The sequence below is a fragment of the Setaria viridis genome, chromosome 4 (genome assembly GCF_005286985.2).
Source record: "Setaria viridis chromosome 4, Setaria_viridis_v4.0, whole genome shotgun sequence".
NCBI lineage: Eukaryota > Viridiplantae > Streptophyta > Magnoliopsida > Poales > Poaceae > Setaria > Setaria viridis.
In genome coordinates, this window is record NC_048266.2 from 32,449,647 (window position 1) to 32,472,820 (window position 23,174).

General features: G+C 45.4%; 1 protein-coding gene and 2 pseudogenes across 1 annotated transcript; 2 read left to right on the forward strand and 1 right to left on the reverse strand.

Annotated features, from left to right (window-relative positions):
* The first annotated feature begins 5,758 nt into the window (after positions 1–5,758).
* On the forward strand, positions 5,759–7,814 carry LOC117853637 (protein STRICTOSIDINE SYNTHASE-LIKE 10). The gene has a single exon (XM_034735945.2). The coding sequence runs from the start codon at positions 6,475–6,477 to the stop codon at positions 7,501–7,503; it is 1,029 nt and encodes a 342-aa protein (XP_034591836.1). The 5' UTR covers positions 5,759–6,474; the 3' UTR covers positions 7,504–7,814.
* Positions 7,815–13,300: 5,486 nt separating this feature from the next.
* LOC140222652 (uncharacterized) lies at positions 13,301–14,621 on the forward strand (annotated as a pseudogene).
* Positions 14,622–14,837: 216 nt separating this feature from the next.
* LOC117851532 (cytochrome P450 89A2-like) lies at positions 14,838–18,676 on the reverse strand (annotated as a pseudogene).
* Between the last annotated feature and the right edge of the window lie 4,498 nt (positions 18,677–23,174).

The following is a 23,174-nucleotide window of genomic DNA, read 5'->3' on the forward strand; positions in this document are numbered from 1 at the left end:
CCTTTTGAAGCCTCCAGGTGAAGCCACCTAGGATTCCTAGGTGGATACTCTAAAAAAAGAGAGAAATCCTAAAAAAATTCTCACAAAAAAGCAAAACATCCGACCATCAACCGATATATTCAAATCATCATAGCCATTGGATCTATTATGTTTTCTAAAAAATTACCCACCTATGTCATTATGAAAATAGCGTAAAGTAACCCCCTAAATCTATATATAAATTACCCACCTCTGCCATTATATAAAATAAACTAAAGTAACCCCCTAATCTTCATCAAAATTTCCCACTTTATGCCATTATAAACAATATTTAAAATAACCCCCTAATTTGCAATTGAATTGCCTACCACTATTACTTAAAAAATTTAAACCCCTTAAAATTTGCATCTATATTACCCACACATGCCATTATTAAAAATAACATGAGGTAACTCTACATTTGAATCAAATAACCTTAATTAAAAATATACAGCAATATATGATTCTAAATCGTCTATATCTTGCACTATTGGTATACGATATAATAATTAAGGTCTATATGTATGATGTGTGTCACCATTTATAAGGATATAAAGTGATGAGAATATAGATTTCTATGCTAAAATTGTATCTCAAACTTAAGGTTCATTAAACAAATTCAAGCGCATACCTGCGATGCAAAGTGAAAAGTTAAAGATTATAAATGTGGATGAAAATATTATAGAGTAGTTGCTAACTAAAATCTATCACAATTGGATGAAGATATTAAGTATATATCTACATAAGCATTGTGTGTTTGAATATTTAACAAACGAGAGCTAGCTTATGGTAATAGTTTTTTAGCAATGTAGTCTCATTTTTTCCATTGGAGGCTTCGCATTAGTTCCCACAAGACAAGCTAGAAAAAAGAGATAAATTCTCATAAAATTAAAAACGTCAAACATCAATCCTGTAAACTCTAAGGGGGTGTTTGGATACCATGTTGTAAACTTTAGCACGTATCACATCGGATGTTCGGATGCTAATTAGGAGGACTAAACATGAGCTAATTATAAAACTAATTGCAGAACCCCTGGGCTAATTCGCGAGACAAATCTATTAAGGCTAATTAATCCATCATTAGCAAATGGTTACTGTAGCATCACATTGTCAAATCATGGACTAATTAGGCTTAATAGATTCGTCTCACGAATTAGACTCCATCTGTGTAATTAGTTTTGTAATTAGACTATATTTAATACTCCTAATTAGTATCCAAACATCCGATGTGACAGGTGCTAAAGTTTAGTATGTGGGAGCCAAGCACCCCCTAATAATCATAGCCATTGATCTATTATATTTTCTAAAAAGTTACCCACCACTATTATTGTGAAAATATTCAAAAATAAACTCTAAACCTATATTTCAATTACCGATCTCAGCTATTATAAAAAATAATCTAAAGTAACCCCATAACCTTCATCTAATTTACTAATACACATCATTATAAAGCATAACTTAAAATGTCATTCTAAAATTTTATCTATGTTATCCACGTACCTAAAGTAAACATTTAAATCTTAATCTAATTATCTTCATGTGCATCATACAGAAATGTTAAAAGGTAAATTAATATATGATTTTAAATATGTATTTATGTTATTGTTAATAAAAACTAAGTTAAAGTATATGCACATGATGAGTGACACCATTTAGACCATTTATACATGTATGTGAGAAATCGATGAAAAATATTGATTTGTATGCTAAACATAATGTATGGAGGATTGGAGGTGATACAAAATGAAAAAAATATGAATATGGATGAAAAAGTGCATTGAGTAATTATTAATTAAAAATCAATCACAACTGGATAGATACATATCTATATAAGTATTGAAAAATAAGAGAGTAGTAGGTAAACAATTTTGATTATTAGCTAGAAGTTTAATTTCTAAATAATTTTTAAATACAATAGCTTCTAAAAAATATTAGCCCGTGGGGGAGCACGGGTTGATAGTCTAGTATCCTACATAAGTATTGTAGCCTTGCATTGGCCCCATGAATGAAAAATATAATATGATGAATGACTCAACCTATCGCTCAACCAAGACATGGTGTGAGTCACACCATTTATAAGGAGGAATAACTCCACAACGGAGCAGGTCACACAATTTTTGCCCTGTCCTCACGCGCATGTCGACAGTCGACCGTTGTTGGCCATCCATGCATTTCTGATTTCAGCAGAACTGAAGCAAAAACTTGCGTGCATGCCATCCTATGTTCGGCGCTCCTCCCATTGCAGGGCTGCCAACGGGTTGCACACAACTACGCACGAGCAACAACAATGGAACTCTACGACGGAGCAGCCTCGCGTGACCTGCTCAGCCGCAGCCGGCCGGCACAATCCAGGATCCTCAAGTTCATTAGGATCGGGGTCGGGGCATGTTCTTCCTGTTAGTGAGACTCGGATGCGTCTGCTATGAGAATGTATTTGACCATCAGCTAGCACAGCATACGCCCCTAACATCACTGCATTTCTTAGTGGCCAACATTCAGTAGTCATCCGCCCATTTTTCCAAAAATGGAAATTTTATTGATTTTCACCACTTGCCCATGTGCTTGACATTAAAAGTCGATGTGAGTCTTACTAAGTAACATTTCCAGCAGCAACATGATGCTAAGCTCTTTTTGGCGGACTTAAAAAAAACCTTGAAATGAGAACATAGTCCAAAATTTATTTACCTATATAATTACTACGAGTTTCATTACACTGGACACTGAACTTATACATCCAGCTACATCAACACGGATATGCAAACATGAGTCAAGTGTAAGTGTGAACTTGATGACCATAGAGTCAGCAAGCTTGTTGGGCATCGGTATCTCATACCTGGTTAATTATGCAAACAGGAGTCCAATGTGAGTGTTGACTTGATGGCTATAGAATCGAAAGCTCAGTGGGCAGTGTCATCAGCAACTTATTGTAAGTCTTCTTAATCTCTCATGATATGCTGCACGGGCTTGGCATATAGTAATCTACCTCCTAAATGTGAAGGCTACGGCTGTGCCCATTATGTTTGGATGCCCGTTTGCCAGGTCCTTTTGGGAAGCCATCAACATTGCACTTCCATTGGAGCCACACACCAGCGAACTATGCAACTTTGTCTGCTCTAACGCACATACCAAGTGAAGTGAGCACTTCACCACCTTTCTCTTGCTGTGCTGCTGGCAGAGCTGTGGAAACGGAGGAACAATGCGATCTTCGGCAGGAAAGAGGCTACACTACGAGAAACAATACACCTCGCAAGGGAGGAGGCTAGACTCTGGGGTAGTTGCAGAGTCCCCCAGAGCGACTCTGGTGTCTGTCTCCATGGTGCTGTGTTTTTACTAACGCAATGTAAACGTCTTTTATGTAACCCCTTTAAACAATCATCCGGGCCGGTGAGGGTCAATAAAAAGGCTGTTCGGCTGGACTTATAAGCCGGCTGAAAAGCTGAAACGGCTGATTTGTTGTGAGAGAAAAACACTGTTCGGTGGCTGATAAGCTGAAGCGAACAAAGCGAAAATGAATTCAGGTGGGGGATTTCTCCCCTCCCGTTGACCTTAAAAAAGTGTGAAGGCTAGGACATTATTCTTTCAAATTCAAACTAATAGTTAGGATTACAGAGTGGTGACAAGCCCACTTTTGCTGTTGGATCCCTGCAAGTGAGCCCAATGCTGTTTTATCTCTCGGTAGCCGTCAGTATTTTCTTCCACCGAGCTCTTTTCTTTGTACTGGATTAGTATTTGTAATAGATATGTTGGTATCGAGTGAACTCTTAACCAAACACTTAAATTGTTAACACGAAATGAAACACAAATAGAGCTCATTACGGGTTCTATTCTAAAAAATCGACCCTCTGTATATAGGGGGCGCCGCCCTTTTAATAGCGAGGTTAAGGACCACTTTCTTTATCCAAATTACACTTGCTCAACCACTACATTCGCAGAATATACCTTACAAAATGGTAAAAAAAGTTCTAATCCGACTTAACTCTACTCGAGGTTCACGCTTCTCACGCCACCTCGGGATCACGCTTCTCAAGTTACCTTCCTGCTGACTTTCGGTCCTCTGTTTGCCTTTGTAGCTATTGATCCCCTGAAATGGTCTTGCTTTACTTTGCTCAATTCCTTGTGAAGGTAATTATCATTGCCGCCACGTCATCTTGATAGAGGTATTACCTTCGATTAATGAATCCATCTTTTGCGCACCTGCAAGCAAATGCAAAGAACATAACATATCTGCTTCAATCTTTGAAGGTATTCGCGCCGAAGGTGTTGAAGCTTAACATTCGACGAGCTAGGGTGATACCTAGCCTAGGTCCCAAAAAGTTACGGATCATTCAATAACAAAAACATGGGCACATAACTTACCCCGCTAATCTGTAACCGGTCTCTTGCTCTACATAGTTTTTGTTATAATTGAAGGCAGATATTTAGTTGGCTTTCCCCAATATCTCATGATTGGAGGCTTAATGAGGTGGAGTAGGAGTGCGCCACATGAGATAGAGAAGGAAAAAAAAATATTTGAGCTATCATTTAACAATACATGTTGGTACCTTCACCATTTATAAGAAGCTGGCAAAGACCACTGTGGCTCATGCAAATTTTGACGTGTTCTCATGTATACGGCACATCGTGTGGGCACTACTGGCGCCCGAGTACCTGGTGCCCAAGTCCATACAGACATTTAAAATAACCTAGATTAAAAAAAAGAAAATCTTTAGGCTGGATTTGTTTTCGCTAACATTGCTGGTTCCAAACTATCACTGATTCCTGAGATCAACCTTCAAACCTTTTTCTTATAATCTTCCAAAGTAACGGAAATCACACCTCATATTCTCATGTGTGTTGGCTGCCTCGTCTTGCTGCTGATACATGTCTGTTTTCTAGACATTGCAGGACAGTTCCTTTGTATAAAGGAAAATATATGCGGTGGCTGTAAGGTATTTAGTTTAACAAAGAGTGGAAGGGAGCTCGGGGACCGAATTGTGGTCAGCATCCTCTATCTTAATGTATTCGTTGATTAACATCATATACTTATTTAGTTGGCTATCTCCAATGTCTCATGACTGATAACAAGTATGTAAATCAAAGTCTCAATTGGTGGTGTACTCTTGCATCGACCCATGAAGACTATAATATGACGATGGAAAGTGAAGCTATCACTGAACAAAGACATGTTGGGAGGCACACATTTATAAGGAGAAATGAAGACCAAGACCACTGCCTCATACAGTTTTTTGCAGAAGTGAAGCAAAACTTGTGTGCATGGCAACGATTCTTGGCAGGTACCGACTATAATCCATCTAAGAAACACCACCCTGCAATAAAATACATCAACTGCAATGAGAAGATTATGTATGCTCTCTGTATGCTATCTGTTAATGTGTTTACGTGTACATAAGCGACTTTAAACCCGGTCAACAAGCGACTTTAAACCTGGTCAACGGGAACACTGTAAGAAATTGATGAGAAGTTGTCTAAAATTTCAAAAGGTTGAAGAGAATGTAAATAAAATCTAACGACAAACAGTATGGAATTTTCCTTTTATTAAATGTAATAGTAGGATATTTTTTTCTTTTTTGATTGTTATCGTAATTTCTAACCTACCTCGGCTAGGGTAGTGATTTCTTTTGACGCTACCGTTGCAAGATAATCGAGAGGTTTCTTTCGAGGCTCGGGCCATCGGTTCTGATGCCAAATTCACTTGGCTTCAGGCACGAAAATGTGCCGGGAATCGTCAGCCTTTCATTCAGCTGCTGCAAAGTGAAAACACATCTGTCAATTCACGCAACACTAAACCCAACCCAAGTCACATTTCTATGTTTTTAGCACAAGGAAATTGTTTACGGAAGTTTCTATGGAAGCAAAGTTTCCCTTAACGGATGACACTTAACAATTCCGACCTACAGGGGGAAAAAAAGAAAAGGCAACAGTCCAGCTTAGGAAAAATCGGTCGTCGCATCCTACAAAACTTAAAATCACCGGTAGCTGTTCCTTGTGAAGGCGATGCGATGAGAGCACAGGGCAAGGGGAAGAACTGAAAGTGATCGTCCCTGCAGCGACGAAAGTATAGTTCTGCTAAAGCCTAAAGCAAGGATAGCCCTCTCTGTGAGAATCCCTGCTTCTCTTGGTCTGAAAACGGCCGGCATCAGCTTCCGTGTCGGACGTATTCGCCCGTGCGATACGAACTCGGAGTCCGACGGCGTTTCTATTCAGCTTCCTGTTTCCCTTCCAAGAGAGAGACTCGGAGTCCGCTCACCGGCTGGGTTGTGACTTGTGAGTTGTGACGCCGACTCCGACTGCGCACCTGAAGAAGCCCCAATAAAAACAGGAGGCAGGGGAGGCCGTTCTCCAACAAATCAAACCAAAAGCATAGCAACGATCAGCCAACAATATCAAGAGCGTCCTTCGAGAAAAAAAAAACAGCAAGAGAACATACTCACCGGCCGGACCGCCGGAGTAGCAACCATGAAGCGGATCACGTCGAAGCTGCATTTGCTCGCGATCTTGCTTGCCATCTTGCTGCTCCTGCCCTCGGCTGCCATGGCCGCCGTAGCCAAGGCCATCGACGGAAGCAAGACCCAGCGACTGCAGCTACCCGATGATCTGATCGGCCCCGAGAGCGTCGCCTTCGACGCGCACGGCGCCGGCCCATACGTCAGCATCTCGGACGGCCGCGTCCTCAAGTACGACGGCGAAGGTGCCGGGTGGAAGACGTTCGCGTACAGTCCCAGCTACACCAAGAACAACTGCGACGACTTCTCTGAGCTTCCGGCAATCGCCATGGAGAGCTCTTGCGGCCGACCGCTTGGCCTCCGGTTCCACAACAATTCTGGGAACCTCTACATTGCCGACGCCTACATGGGTCTGATGCGTGTCGGGCCCAACGGTGGAGAAGCGACGGTGCTCGCGACGGAGGCCGGTGGCGCACCACTACGCTTTACGAACGGCGTGGACATTGATCAAGTCACCGGTGATGTCTATTTTACCGATAGTAGCAAGACATATACACGGGCGCAACATCAGATGGTCACCACATCTGGAGACTCGACAGGGCGCATCATGAAATATGATCCACGAACTAATAAGGTCACCGTGCTACAGTCCGGCGTGACGTACCCCAATGGCATTGCCATCAGCGCTGATAGGACTCACCTTGTCGTCGCGCTAACAGGACCATGCAAGCTAATGAGGTATTGGATCCGAGGGCCCAAGGCCAACACATCAGAGCCGTTTGCTGACCTCCCAGGGTATCCGGACAATGTGAGGCCCGACGGGAAAGGAGGATACTGGGTGGCACTGCATCGGGAGAAATACGAACTTCCGTTTGGTATGGATAGACATTTACTCGCCATTAGAATCGGTGCTGATGGTGAGAAGCTGCAAGAGATGAAGGGACCCAAGAACGTGAGGCCGACCGAGGTGGTGGAGAGAGATGGTGGCAAATTATATCTAGGTTCGGTAGAGTTGTCATATGTCGGCATTGTTAGCACGTAGGAGTATAGCAAGGTTTAGGACTTTAAGATATAGTATTTGATCTCTTTAGCATGTTGCAGTAGTGTTCATGGGTCTTTAATTAATATAAAGTTTTAGTTCTATGAATTATGAATTATGATATTTACACATGCATGATCTGAGTCAGAATTGAAGCGTTTGACACGTTGACGGGATGATGAGAAGCTAAGCCTGCCAATTAGCCGATTTAATTTCCTCTGCACGGCCTTCCTGCTGACCGACCACGACACTTGAGCCTGGACCTGGACACGGCCCAGTGCCGATCGCCACGCCAGGCAGGTTCCAAAGCCACCACCAAACCCGCGCACCAGCCTTGAGAACCCAAGCCGTCAACTACGGTCCCTGGTCGGCTGATTTCCTGAGGCATGGTTATTTTTTGGATTATAATGCTGAAACATGTAGAAACTGCAGAACGAGCAAGTTTGTTAACAAAATTACTTCTGTCCAACCATCACACTACCGTAGAAATAGTTAGTTGTACTCCCAAATCTGCTGCGTACATGCACATCCAAACTGAGCAATTCAGAGCACGGAACTTTCAAATTCCAGTGAAATTCACGTGCTCCAGACTCCAGAGGCCCGTTAGCATGATCCGCTAATCCACTCATGAGTCCGGCGGGCTATCGAGTTCATCACACGCTTTGTTCCTGCCTTCCTGTGTGCTCCGCTGAGAGAACGAACATTCCGACAAAGAGGACGCACGAGGTGAAAATGGAACTTACATTGGAGTAGACAGAATGTATGTGGCGGCTATAGATATATTGCGCTCAATTCAATTCACACGGGTAAGAGTACACGTGCATGAATAAGTGTTTGCTTCTCTATGTGTTTTAAAAAAGAAGGTTTATCATTACCGAGTGGCAAAGTGTTTGTTTCGTGACAGAGTTGCTTTGTACCTCCTCTCTTTTTCTTAATATATAAGTCCCATTTCATAAAAAAAACACACGCCAATGGCAGAGGACCAAGCTTCCACGAAAAGTCCACCACCAGAAAATGCATGAGGTACACTTACTTGTACCTAGATGAAATGGATTTTGCAAACTGGGTTCTCATTATTAAACTGTGACAGCGCTGTCAGTACATGAAAGAAAGCTACCAATACGAGCTGCTTGTTGTCTGATAACAAATGCATGAGAGCAAGGCAAAATAGATATGAGCTTTTGGCAATACACGCTCCTTGATATAAATGGTTTGGAGCATAAGCTGCTGTTGCTGGTTGCTCATTAGCAATGTTCTTGTTTTTCTTCACCAAATGAGTTGCTTCTTTATTCAATGGGATTTTGGAGTAAACCAAATAAGCTTCAAATAAAGATTTAGAGCTGTAGACGAGGGCATCTTGAACTCCATGTTTGTGACCAATGATCACCTTGAAGTGGAGCTTGTTGATACCAATCATTTGGTGCTGAGTGAGGCTGTGATCGAGGTTCAAACAGCAATTCAAATGCAATTATGAACCCAGAAGATGCCAAGAGGGAACTGCAAGGGACTTCCTTGCTACTCACCATGCTCTGCAACATGCAGCGTGGAGAGGAACGTACGCGAGTTGAGACACGTCATTCCTTTGCATACAAAGTTGCGAAACATATGTGTCGAAGAGCCTTCTTGTTTTCAGTTTTTGTGACGTAAATGAAATATATATTGCCTATCAAATCATTTCCTGTAGTGAAGAGAGAAGCTCGACTACAAAAATATGATAGCACGTAAACGTATGCAATGACCAAAGCGCACCAAGTAGATGAGCCTACTGGCATTTCTGAAGAAAACAATGAGCTTAATTATTACCAGCAAAGTGGTAATCACTATTTCATCCGCTAGGCATGCCTGTCAAAACAGAAAAAAGTAGCCTGCTCTAATAACATGGTCAATACTAAATGAGTAAATGCCTGTCAGTAAGCTGCTGGATGGATCATTCCAATCAGTAATAATATATAGGAAGAGGAACATAATATCACTTCTTTTGCTTTGTTCAATCCAACAAACAATAATGAAAATGTTGTAATAATAATGCTTGAGTTACAAAATGTAATATTCTACCATCAACTAGGTAAATGTTACTTGCTCCTCTCTACTGCCAGTCTTCCTCGTTTGGCTATCTAGCTTCACGTTCTTCGGCCACCGGCCTCCGTCAACATGAATCGTCGTCGGCTCACCGCGGCCAAGCGCATGGAGCGCCTGAGCAAGCGAACGGGCACTCGGTAAGCTCCGGTGGCCAGCAGTTGCGACCCAGGTGAAGGTAGCCGCCTGCTCCGCCGACCCGCACCGTCCCCGGCCAGGTAGGCGCCGTCGATGTACAGGTAGCCGGACTCGTTTTTACTGTTGCTTTCTGCAGGTCCGACTCGGTCGAACGGCTGTCAGACCCAAACAGACTCCGAGCCCGGATCGGTTTTTTCCTATTTCCTAACGGAAATTAAGCCTGTTGTTTCCCTATTTCCTATCGGTTGATCCCTTCATTGAATTGACTGCTGCCTCCCTGATGGTCTTGCAGCGCCGCAGTACGTGGAGCTGAAGGACAAACTGAACCATTCACATGAAGGGCAGCAGGCATGTGCTGCTCAATTTCAGCAGGCGCATATCAGTATGTCAAACGAGAGTTATGCCTCTCTTCTTCGAAAATTTGTAGCGGCAACGGTGGTTATGCATGACAAAATGGTGAGAGATGAGGACGATCTGGATGAGTTGCTGGCTAGTATTGCTTCTTTTAGCATGATTTGCTAGTATTCGAATGCACCAGCCACTGACCCATGCTCCGTATGTTAAATAGTGCGGCTGTAAACATTTTTTGCTGTTCGAGCGAGTGATCAACTCATTGGCTAATATAATGCTCCCATGTCTATGAACATGTATGGCGTCTCTTTTTTCTCCGTGAATTATTTGTTTTTATGAGATACTGGAGTAAGCCAAACAAATGAGATAGTGCGGCATCAATGAAGTTGCCGACGGGTCGCCGGCTCCAGCAGCGCCAGCGCCAGGACGCCTGCTAGCACGGCGAGGTGCTTCGTCTTTAGTGGTTTGGTGATGCTCGTCTGCGAGCTAGATACGTACGTATGTACGTGTTGTGGAAGAAGCCAAGTGATGGGCCGGCCGGACAGTGTTGCCTGACGGTGCAGTCGGGAGTCGGGACGGGACGGTAGCCGCTCATGCCCGGCCTGCTGCTGCGCGAACCCGCGCGCCCCGGGCGGGGTGGGTCGTGGGCGTGGGCCGCGTGGCTCAACCGCTCAAGTTGTTGCCATTGAGACACGAGACTCACGAGGAGCCCTCTACGCGCACCGCGTTGGGGCGGAAGCCGCTCATGCCTTCTTGGCCTCGTCACAAATTAAAGATGCATGCTCTTTGATAACGTACGCACGCTTCCTCTACGACTTGCACATGCATGCAAGTTCGATCAGCTCTTAGCTTCATATCGCGCGGGACGGGAGGGCCGGAGAAAAGATCGACCGAACTTGGCTGCTACTTGCAGTCCTTCTCGGTGTCCCCCGCGCGTGCGGCCTGCTCCGATCGAACAGGGGCTCAACTCAATGCAACGCCTCCTCCGATCGATCCGTTGCACTTGCGGCACACGAGGCATGACTGGGCTAGCTGTACGATCGACCAGCAGATCGAGTTTAATTTTGCGTGCTGTGAGTGCAGCACCCGCCGGTGTTTGGATCATGCGGACTAAACTTTAATCTATCACATCAAACGTTAGGAGTCCAACCAGGAGTATTAAATATAGATTAATTATAAAAGTAATTGCATAAATAAAGGCTAAATCGCGAGACGTATCTATTAAGACTATGCCCATACATGACAATCAAAGTACATATAATGCACAATGTTCCTTCCTGATGCTCGTAGCTACTGACGGCTTCAAGCACTAGTAAAGAACTGACCTTCCATCCATAACGTTGGACCCGTGACTAAAGTGCATTGAGTCCCAGGTTAAAAAATATGCCACCGAAGGAGGGGGGCTCTAGTCCCGGTTGTACATATGCATGAACTAGTCAGTGATGTATACTACAGAACACCATATCATGTTCCCTCGTATCTGTAATTAGAAAAGTCCTGTATTTTATTTTTAGAGTAGAAATGTCCTTTGTTGGTGTATAGTTGCATGCACTCATCGGTCAATTAGGGCAGTCCCTTGGTTTCCATATCATTAATTATATTACCGCATAGAACTTTTAGGTCATCGGTCAATTAGGGCAGTCCCTTGGTTTCCATATCATTAATTATATTACCGCATAGAACTTTTAGGTTATGTGGCATTATTTATATTAAATGAGAGAATGAAGAGATGAAGAAACTAGATCGTATGCAAGACCTAGTTTCTACACGAGAACTGATGCATTAGACACTATCAAATTTTGCATTGGGAGATGATAGTATCTTCATGATTGATGAAGAACAATTATGATTGGTTAAAAGAAGAGATGATGAGTTTATTAAAGCTCCTCATTAAAAATTAATAGGTCGTAGAGTGTATTGTGTTTATGTGGCAGACACTATTCATGAACACTGTAGGCTGAGACTGCCCTTAATTACCATATAAACTACTAATTTCAACAAATATTGTTCCGATACAGCATTAGTGAAGCCTACCGCCATAATCTCTGAAGACATTATAGCTCGTATTTAAGAGCCGGAGGATTTAATTTCGTCAGCTACCGAGGCGGCCAATGCCCTCCTTCTGTTTTTCTTTTTTTACATTTCACATTAGATTTATTCTAAGAAATTTGTTCAACTTTGACAAAATTTGTTCTGCAAGAGGCTGCTGTCAGTTTCTCACGTAGCCTTCCACGTGATTAGCGAGATGATATCTGTCACCACAACGTGTTACTGTCAATGATACCACGTAGCCTTCCCAAAAGGCCAAAACTATTCAACAATAACCAACTCAACCAGCGCAGCATGAAACAGGGGCTCATCTCCCTTCCTCTTCCTTCAGCCGATATTAATGGAAACAGACGAGAAAAAAAAAGAGAAGAAAGCTAGAAAATTGCATTGTAGTATCATATTTCCTTCAATATAGCGAACTAAACATGAGTGCCTAAAACAAACACGTGTACATGATGATAGTGTCAATTTTGTGAAGTTAATCTTGATAGTATCAAACTTGCTAAGCCCAACGAAAAGTGTGTCAAAGATGTGAATTTCTCGTGTGGATACTGGATGGTACCTACAATTTTTGAGCGGTTAGTACAGAGTACCCACAAGGCCACAACTTAGCTAGGCTCAGAGCAACTCCAAGAGTTCTTCAAAAAATTCTTCCCCAAAACAAGGTATTGAGGGCTATGCTAAATTTTTTTTTCAAAAAACATATCAGCCCACAACAGATCGCTAAAAACTACTCTCCATTAATTCAAAAGAGACCACATCATCAGATTGAGCCCATTAGTATCAGTTGATTGTTGATTTTTTTTCTCTAGTACCTGTCCAGAGCCCGTCAAAATCCTCCTCCGGTACCCTATCACGCCGGCTACCCGTGCGCACGGAGGTCTCACGCTGCCACCCCCTGCGCACGGTGGACTGACTCCGGCAGCCCCTGCACGGCATTCCTGATGCCGGCAGGCCTGCGTCCTGCATCCTCCGTGCACTGCGCTGGATCAAAGTAATGATTAACTTCGCAGCATCATTTTCATTTTGTTTTTTTTGTGGCGATCAGCTTTGACGGCTATAATGAGGATTTTATCGTAATGATGTTTTTGTCGCCGCCAATAACTTGGAAAAACAGTTCCTTCGATCTCCAACTATAATTGGAGATAGGTAAAAAGGGATCGCTATGAGTCGACGAAGCCTTTCGATGCATCTGGTGCTGGATTCGTCGTCAGATGATGACGATGATGATTTCTTAATCTCTGTTACTCATGTGGCCATGAATGCGAATGAGTCCGATGATGAAACAAAACATCATGGTTCTATCATAGGTCATCAAGTACTTCAGCGAGACAGACAGGCAGAGCATCAAATGTTGTATCAAGATTATTTTTCAGATGATCCTACGTATGGACATAGTTATTTTAGACGACGGTATGTAAACAATAGATTTATTTGGACCATTTTTTCAAAAAATTCATATTATACATCTTGACATGCAGGTTTCGAATGTGTGTACGCATATGGAATGCCGTAGAGCAACACGATGAATATTTCTTGCAGAAAAGAAACGCTGCCGGTGTACTTAGCCTTTCTAGTCTGCAAAAGATTACTGCAGCATTTTGGATGTTAACTTATGGAGTAGCAGCTGATGCTACAAATGATTATGTCCGTATTGGTGAGAAAACTGCTATTGAGAGTCTAAGAAGGTTTGTCAGTGCTGTTGTTGAGATTTTTGGAGATGAGTACTTGAGATCACCTAATGAAGATGATACTACTAGATTACTTGCCATTGGAGAGAGTAGAGGTTTTCCTAGTATGCTTGGGTCGATTGATTATATGCATTGGAGGTGGAAAAATTGTCCTTCGGCATGGCAAGGTATGTATACCGCGCATGTGCATGAGCCTACAATTATATTTGAAGCTGTTGCAGATAAAGATCTTTGGATTTGGCATGCTTTCTTTGGGATGCCTAGTTCCCACAACGACATCAACTTTTTGCACCGGTTTTCTTTATTCGCACGGCTAGCTGAAGGTCAAGCTCCAAAGGTGAATTATACCATTAATGATAATAAATATACAATGGGTTATTATCTTGCTGATGGCATATATCCCTCGTGGGCCAAAATTGTGAAGAGCATACCTGAACCACAAGGTAACAAGAAGAAATATTTTGCAACTGCCCAAGAAACTTGTAGGAAGGACGTGGAACGAGCGTTTGGGGTTCTACAGTCTCATTTCGCTATCGTTAGGGGGCAGCTCGATTTTGGGATCAAGACACCATCGGACAAATCATGAGGGCTTGTGTCATTATGCACAACATGATAGTTGAGGATGAGCGTGGTGAGGAAGATGATTTAAATTATGATGGGGTGGGAGAAAAGGTGAAGATTTCTCACGATGAAACACGTAAACTTGAGAAGTTTATTAAAAATTACAAGAATATAAGGGACAAAGATATTCACAGTCAGCTTCAAGATGACCTCATTGAGCACCTGTAGCAACATCATTCAGACCTCTACAAATGATTGCCTATAGTTCATAGTAATTGTTACTTTAAATAATTTTTGCTACGTTATAATTTTTTTGTAATTTGAGATAAACCATACAAACATAAACAATTTGTTGGTATATTACTGCTAATTTATTGGATGTTTGCATACTGTCTCTTAAGTTTGTAGAGTGCAAAATTATACTGCCTGACATTACAAGGCAAACCAAGCAGTTTGCTTCAGAACACCACATAAAGCATCACTGAATTACCAAACCAAACAAGCCATCATTGTCATAACAGAACAAGTCTGAAATTTCTAAATGGCTTTACTGTTCAATATCAAACAGAGCAACAGCGAGAGATCAGTGCTCAGTGCCGTGGTAGTAAAAACACATGAAATGGGGACCGTCAGGAACTGCTTCGATCGAACTCTGTAAAGAAAGTAAATGATAGTCCCTGATAGTACAAGCAAGTGTACACACACTTTCAGTCTCTGCATCCTCTCTCGTATATCACTTTCACCATCAGCCTCTCTTGTTTCCTCAAGGATTCGCTTGAGCCTGCTGTTAGCTTGTGCCTGAAAAAGCAATAGAAAATAATGACCTAGTCCATATGCAAACCACCATAGTTAGCACTGGATCTAGTGTGAAACTTAGTATAAAGCATGCAAAAGTTATTCTTACGTTACTGACAAGCTTGTCCACTATCGCCTTCAGGTAGTTCTTGTACTTCTTCCTCAACATTACACATGAAAAAATATTATTCTTACAAGATGCTTTGCTATTGAGTTGTTGTTCATCTCTTTCTGTATCCAAGATGGCGGCCCAATCTCATAGACAGCCCTTGTCCTATTTTCTGTTCAATATTTGTTCGAGAAAATAAATGGCAATGCCGTGTTACAACAATCCTAGGCTAAACAGGTCAAGACTCGTTGCCAGGTTGGGCATCGGAATCAGGCTGCTTCTGGTGGCCACTGCCATCGCCGTCGTTCTGCTCATTCATATCCTTATTAGTAGATTATGTTTACCACACACAAAGAAAAAATAAGATTGAGCATTTCAAAAGATGATCCCCATAACTCATCCACCAACCACAAATTAAAAATCAGTGTGAAGACCCTATAGCTTGCTGCTAGCTATTCTTTTGTTGTTTACTAAGTTTAAAGGACGGTGTTCAGAGGAACCCAGGAAATTTTTAGCTGAACATGGAAAATGGAAACAACAGGGCATCAAATAGTTTGTCTCTGGAATTGCTACTTCAAAATGGTTATCTAGAATAGCACTATCAATACAGTGAATATAAAAAAACAGTATTTGGTTCTACAAAGCAAGAAATACTGTACCAACTAAACAAGACATATCCTCGAAGATCAAGATTTTAGTATAATTATTATACTTCATAAAGATAAGCAAATACATGTCGAGGGACTGTACCCATTGATCTTCTCAGGCTGAATAAGGTATGCCATTCTGAGAACTGCCTGCATATTGACAGAATACACCCATCATCTTATGAAAATAGATATGCAATTCTATTAGTCTTTATCGTGAAAAAGAAACAAGTCCTCAGATGCCTACCGTCTTCCTTTCCATCATTGTCCTTTGAGTGTGAATCCTATTACAGCAAAATTACTCAGACGTCTGAAAGAAGTGTTATGATAAGAAAGAATTCTCCGCGCATATGCCATGGAGTGGTGTGCGACAGGAGGGAATCAGGGAATCATACCTACTCGGGAGGCTCGGGGGAGCCTTGTTGCTCGGAGTCGACAGCAACGGCTCGACGGAGACTACCAAAGTGTCGCGGCGGGTGGGAGACGGACGGGTGCCGGGCGCGAAGCAGTCACGGGAGCGGGGCAGCGCGGTGCGTGGCGGCGCGGGGGCCGCGCAGGGGTGGAGGGAGAGCGTCGCGGGAGGGCTGCCGCCGCTGCCTGCTCAGCCGACTCGACAGGGCGCCGCCACCGCCGGGAGAGGAGGGCCTCCGCCGGAGTGGGGATGGCCACCGCCAGGAGAGGACGGGCGCGCCGGAGTGGGGAGGGCCGTCGCCGCCGCCTGCTCAGCCGGCTCAACAGGACGCCGCCGCCCTTCGCCCCTCGCCGTCGCTGGAGTGGGGAGGGCCGCCGTCGGGAGAGGAGCTTGTCCGCCGCCGCCTGGAACAGGCGCTGGGAGAGGAGCATGGAAAAAAAAGAGCGTGAGAAGGGGGTGTGGGAACAGAGGAAGACCGCCGGTGCAAAAATATACGGGGTGAGGGGGTGTTTTTCGCTTCGCCAACTTTTCAAGGAAGTTTTGGTGGACTGTTGGAGTTCATTTTTTTTCTTTTTTTTCTAAAAAAGATATTAAGAGTAAGATTAGCGGTCTTGCTCTTACAACTTTTATTTAAAAAAAATTGGTAGGCTTACCACTTGACATGTGCCCATAACGCTGTTTGTCTATTAGAACCAGTCGTTTTGTCTGTCATGTCGACGCCACTAGCAACCGGAATCCACTCGAAACCGCCTGACCAAATCATCGACAAACTTCTGCAACACCGTCATAGCAAACTCTGCTCCAGGGCACGCCCTTCGCCCGGCACCGAATGGTATCATCTTCATCGTCTCCGGCCCGCCGCCGCCCCCAGTGGTAGAACGGACACCGGAGGCTTCTCCGCCTTCCACGAATCGCTCAGGCCTGAACAGGTTGAGGTCAGTCCACAAACTGGCATCCCGTCCAATGCTAGCCACACCGAAGTTCACAATGGAGCCCTTGGGTATCACATATTTGTCGAGGGTAACGTCCTTGTCCGTGGTGTGCGCCAGGAGGTATTGCGCCGACCGGTGAAGACGCAGGGCTTCGAGCACCACGGCCTCCACGAATGGCCTCCCCTGCTTACCGATGTGGTTGCCGCTAGCTCGCCTAGCAATAATGTCGCTCCGAAGCTTTTGCTGGATTTCCTGGTGGAGCACAAGGCGTGCCATGATCCACTCGAGTGCCGTGGTCGTGGTCTCTTCACCACGGCGTTCATGTACTCCCAGCACAGGCTCACCTTCTCCTCTTCTCCAAGTCCGAGCTCCAAAAGGGTGTCCACGTAGCACCTAGGCTCTGCCGCGTCGGATCCAACACCCTCCTCTCGCCTTCTCTGGCGAAAACTGGTGATACTGGTGACCAGGTCATGGTGCCTCCTTTGAGCTTCCAAGAGCTTCCTCCACCTGGGAAAGTAGCACACGACCTGGAGGAACACGGGCATAAGGTGGAACGCGTCTAGCTCGACGATGAGCGATATGATCTCGACGTGCAGGCCTCGCAAACGCCGGAGCGTGTCCTCCTCGACCCCTTCGCCGAAGCAAAGTGCGGTGAAGAAGCCGAACACGGTATGCCGGAACGTCTCCGATGGGGTGACGACGACACCGTACCGCCGTGCTCCCCTGCAGCGGCTGACTCGAGGTTCTTGACGAGCCTGTAGACGGATGACCGGAGCACGCCCACGACATGCTCTCCGGCGAGGTGGGAGCTAAGGTTGCGGCGGAGGAGGCCCCAGCGGCTGCCATAGGTGGCGCTGTTGACGCCATGGCTGTTAACTCCAGAGTGCCATGACGCAGGACGGTGGGCGCGCGAAGGTGGTACCCATGTGGACGAGGGCGCGGCGCGCGATGTCATGGTGGTTGATGAAGATGGCTGGCTTGCCGCCGACCCAGAGAGACACGACGGGCCCGTGGGCAGCGTGGAGGCGGCGAAGAACCTCGGCGAGGGAAGCCATTGTAGGAGGGTGGCAGAAGAAGTTCCGTACGAGCGGGAGACGTGGCCATGGTGAAGGAGGGTGCGAGTGTCCATTGTAGTGTGGCTTGAGGTTCTTGGAGACGGTTAGCAGTAGTAGTATGAGAGGTAGGACGATGCCGGAGAGGAGTAGGAACATTGCCGCCGGTTATTGAGAGATGAGACAGTGAAGTGTGTATTTGTGGTGGTGTTGGCAATTGCCGTCTGCGCATCTTTGCAATCCCTAGCTTTTATAGGGGCGTCGCAGAGGAGAATATTGAACCTCTGTTCTCTGTTGCTCTTTTGTAAAAAAGAAATGCATCCGGCCCATGGTTTAGATCTACAAACACTACGGGAAACAGAACCTTTGCCGAGTGCCCTGCTCTTTTGTAAAAAAGAAATGCATCCGGCCCATGGTTTAGATCTACAAACACTACGGGAAACAGAACCTTTGCCGAGTGCCTGGGGCACTCGGCAAAGGCCTCAAAACACTCGGCAAAGCCTTTGCCGAGTGTAACATTCGGCAAAGAGTACACGGCAAATGTTGTGTCGGCAAACACTAGTTCGCCGAGTGTCAAAACTCGGACACTCGGCAAACATGTTGCCGACGGCCAAGAACACTCGGCGAAAAGATGTACTCGGCGAATTTCGAACTGACGGCGTCGGGTAACGGCGGGTTTGCCGAGTGTCAAACGGGAGGCACTCGGCAAACACCGGGTCTTTGCCGAGTGCCAACACTCGGCAAAGACCGGGTGTTTGCCGAGTGTCACGCGCAAGGCACTCGACAAAAGGCGCCGGCTTTGCCGAGTGCCGGATCCCAGGCACTCGGCAAAGCCGGCGCCTTTTGCCGAGTGCCGGATCCCAGGCACTCGGCAAAGCCGGCGCCTTTTGCCGTGTGCCGGCTCCCGTAGACTCGGCAAACAGGCCCCCTTTGCCGAGTGCCTTGACCATAGCACTCGGCAAAGGACCTTTCCTACACCTGGGAAATGCCCCTTTGCCGAGTGCTATGGTCAAGGCACTCGGCAAAGGCCCCTCTTTGCCGAGTGTAACACTCGGCAAAGTGACCAGAACCGCCCCTTTTTCGATATTTTGCCACGTATAACGGACCCCTCTCAATTCACAATACACATATCACAGGCATTTGTAATAAACAACCACATGGATAATTCACAACCACAGGCATAATTCATAAACACCACAGGCATAGTTCAACATAAGCACGAAATAATCCATAAATCCAAGTTCTTCTCACAATTTAGTTTCCACATTGTTCACAATCAAGTCTACTTCCGTGGAGGCCAAGGAGACCACTGTGACAAATCTTGATCTTCATTATTCGAAGCCGCCGATTGATTCTGCACATAGGATAGGACATTCTGAGGTAACATCTAAAGTTGTCAAATTTAAACTATTGAAACTTAAGCACAATGTGTCAAGTGACTCACAGGAGTAGTCGTGGGTGGCTGAGGCGGAGGGAACATCATCGGCGGTGGCGGAGGCAAAGTCTGTCCCATGCTCGTAGCAAAGTTCTGCATGTACTGGAACATCTGCTCCATCCTAATCCGGTTTTCCTCCTCCATCCTCCGCCGCATTTCCTCCATCTGCGCCTCCATCTGCGCCTTAATCTCCTCTTGTGCCTTCCTTGATTCTTCCACCTGGGCCTACAATATTTCATTGCAATGTTATAATGCAAAGCTAAAATATAACAACATACGAACGATGAATGGAAGAGAAAGAACCTGTAGAGCCTCCATCTGGAACTGCGCAGCGGTGGGTCGTGGGCGTACCGCCGGGCTCGAGTCCGTGCTCCTAGCTCGGATCTGGGAGAGAGTGGGAGTAGAGGCCGTGTCGATGACGCCGTCGCCAATCCAATATCGGCCATGCTTCTTGCCTCCTCCCACCCTCATCACGATTTCTCCATCAATGTCCTCGGAGCTCGGATCGAAGTCTGGCTCGTGAACCTCCCTAGCCATCTTTGTATACTCGCTGACGCGGCGGTATATGCTAGGGTGGCTGTACGCCTCGGACGGGTCGTCTGGGTTGAAATCTATATCGGCCGTCGCCTTGCCCTTTTTGGAGAGGACCCATGCCTTGAGCTGGGAGCAAGGTCGGCCATCATGTGACGCCGACTGCGGCAAAATACAAAATTATTAAAAATTACGTAGAACTGAACGTTACAATAAAGAATTGAAGTTGCGTACCCATTTTTCTCTATATTCATCAAGGCTTAGGCTGCCTTGATGGTGTGATGCAGTCGGCATCTGCAAACGCCGCTGCCGGCAAGAAAGGTGGTTCTCCAACCACCCGGGCTCCAACCACACGTCGACCATCCTCTCCCAGCACGGCATATGCGCACGACACCACCACGGAGGCACCTACATCATCAAGCGTGTGACGTATGAAAAAGAAAATGAGCCTAATTAATCATAAATAGTAAGCATCAACGTTCTTTACTTACCCTCATGAATTGGTCCTTAGTCATGTTCATTGTTCTTGCCTCCTCTTTTCTAACCTTTGTACGATTGTATTGAGTGTTGAATTCTATGATGGCCTGGATGCGCGCCTCGTAATGCATGTCCCTCACGAGCTTCTTGGCGGCTACATCACAGACGGCCTTCGCCTTGGCCTCAAACCCCTCCTGGCATCTATAGAAGTCCTGCATATACACGCGTAAACAGTTATTATTTCAAGAATGTTGAAAGTAGCTGATGTATTGAGCAATTTAGTACGAGGAGTACTTACCCACAGCTCGGCCTTAACCCGCTCCGCTATGTTGGGGAATCTTCTCTGTTGACGATCAGGGACGTCGGGGGCGGCGACGTAGTGGTCCCACGTGTAGGCCGGCTGCAGCTGTCCGGCGTACACCACCAAGCCAGGGAAGTGAACCCTGCACAAAAGGCCAAGGATCCCGTTGGCCTTACGGTTGTGGTCACCCCCGCTGAGCTTAACCCAACTCCTGCACAAGTAATTAATATGAATTATTAGTTTTTGTAACTTTCAACATAAGAACAATATTAAGAATATTTAAAGTTACTTACTTGATCCCAACCGGTTTAATGAGCGGGCGTAAATGCTCAGGTATCGGCCGCTTCGGGAGGGATGAGGGACCTCGCAACCATATCTTGGCCTGGGCATCCCCTGCCTCCCCGTCCCCATCCTGCTCCTGCTGCTCCTCCTCCTCCGCCTCCTCGTCCCCAGAGGCGTGTGCGGAAGGTACCTCCTCCTCCTCCTCCTCCTCCTCCTCCTCCTCCTCCTCCTCCACCTCAGGTTCAGGCGACGGGGGCCTCGCCGCTTTACCCTTCCCTCGAGGCCTCTGGACCACCTCCTGCTCCTCCTCCTCCTCCTCCTCCTCAACCCTACGTCGAGGCCTGCCTCGACGCCTCCCTCGACCGCTCCCTGACGTGACCCTGACCCTGAACCAGTCCCTGCCGCGGCCAATCTCTCGCAAATCGACGTGAGCTTCCTGATACCGCCCACCATTGCTTAATGACCTGCAATTAAAAAGAGTACACGAGTCAGCATAGGCAAACAAAACATAATTACAAATATATGAAAATTATATTTAAATTATAGCTAAATTATTACGAATCATACATGTATTAGAAATAATCATCATGATCGGGATTAGCTGGATCATAAGTCTCATCATCACTATCACGCGTGTCGATATAGTCAAGCTCGTGCTCCGAAGAAGGAATGTCGTCATCACTGTCATTATCTAACTGTAATCGTTGAAGTAATTCTAAGTCCTTCACATTCTGAACCTCATCTCCACCGTCCTCTGCAGCAACCCTCTCGTTGTCTACTTCCATTCCGATCGCTTCGGTTAAATCTATCACAAAACTCCCTTCGAGCCCATCTTCTTGGAATAACTCTCCTTCGTACGTGTCGGGGTCTATATTGTAATCTTCATTGTTTGGTACAGGTAGTTTACCGTGTGGCGATACCTTGTACACAACATCCCAACCCTTAAGACGGCTGTCGGTTTGGCACGGGTATGACAAAATCTCATGATTTTCAAACTTCGTTTGTATTTTTGAGAATTAAACAATCATTTGGCCACACGTTCGTAGTCGTGTTTCCTTAGCAAAATGTTCGAAATTTATTTTCATTTTCTGGGTGAGACCTCAATTTAGACTCACTAACATGAATATGATTTTTCCACTCATATTATTCCATTATTCCAACCACCTGCAGTTCAAATTTGACTTAAATCAAAAAATTACTCTAAATAAAATTAATTGATTAAATATAGCAAACAGGTCAAAAAATAGTCCATCTTCTACCATGCAGTGCCAAATGCCATACATGTGGAGTGTAAAAAGTTTGGAGGGTGGAGGAGGGGAAAAAAAATTATTTTTGCCGAGTGTGTCAAAAGACACTCGGCAAACCCCATAGTATGCCGAGTGTGCCCCCTAGCACTTGGCATACTATAGGGTTTGCCGAGTGTCGCATCATGACACTCGGCAAACTAGTGACTTTGCCGAGTGCCCTCCATTGACACTCGGCAAAGACTAACGTCCGTCACGGAGTGGCGCCGCCGGCGGCACGGGGAAGTCACGTGGGCGTCAGTTTGCCGAGTGTCAAAGTTTGCCGAGTGCCTCCTGGGTGTTTGCCGAGTGTTTTTTGGGTGGCACTCGGCAAACCGGTCGTTCGCCGAGTGTTTTATTTTTGCCGTGTGTTTTTGATGTTACACTCGGCAAAACGGTGCTTCGCCGAGTGCCCGAAAAAAAGCACTCGGCGAAGTAATTACACTCGGCGACGTTAAGCTTTCCCGTAGTGAAAATAATTGCAGACCTATATAAAAGTATATAAGCAAACAACATGTATATGATGCAATGTTCAATAATGCTTGGGAAAAC

Coding starts and splice junctions, on each gene's coding strand:
- LOC117853637 (XM_034735945.2), top strand. CDS start 6,475: ATGAAGCGGATCACGTCGAAGCTGCATTTGCTCGCGATCTTGCTTGCC.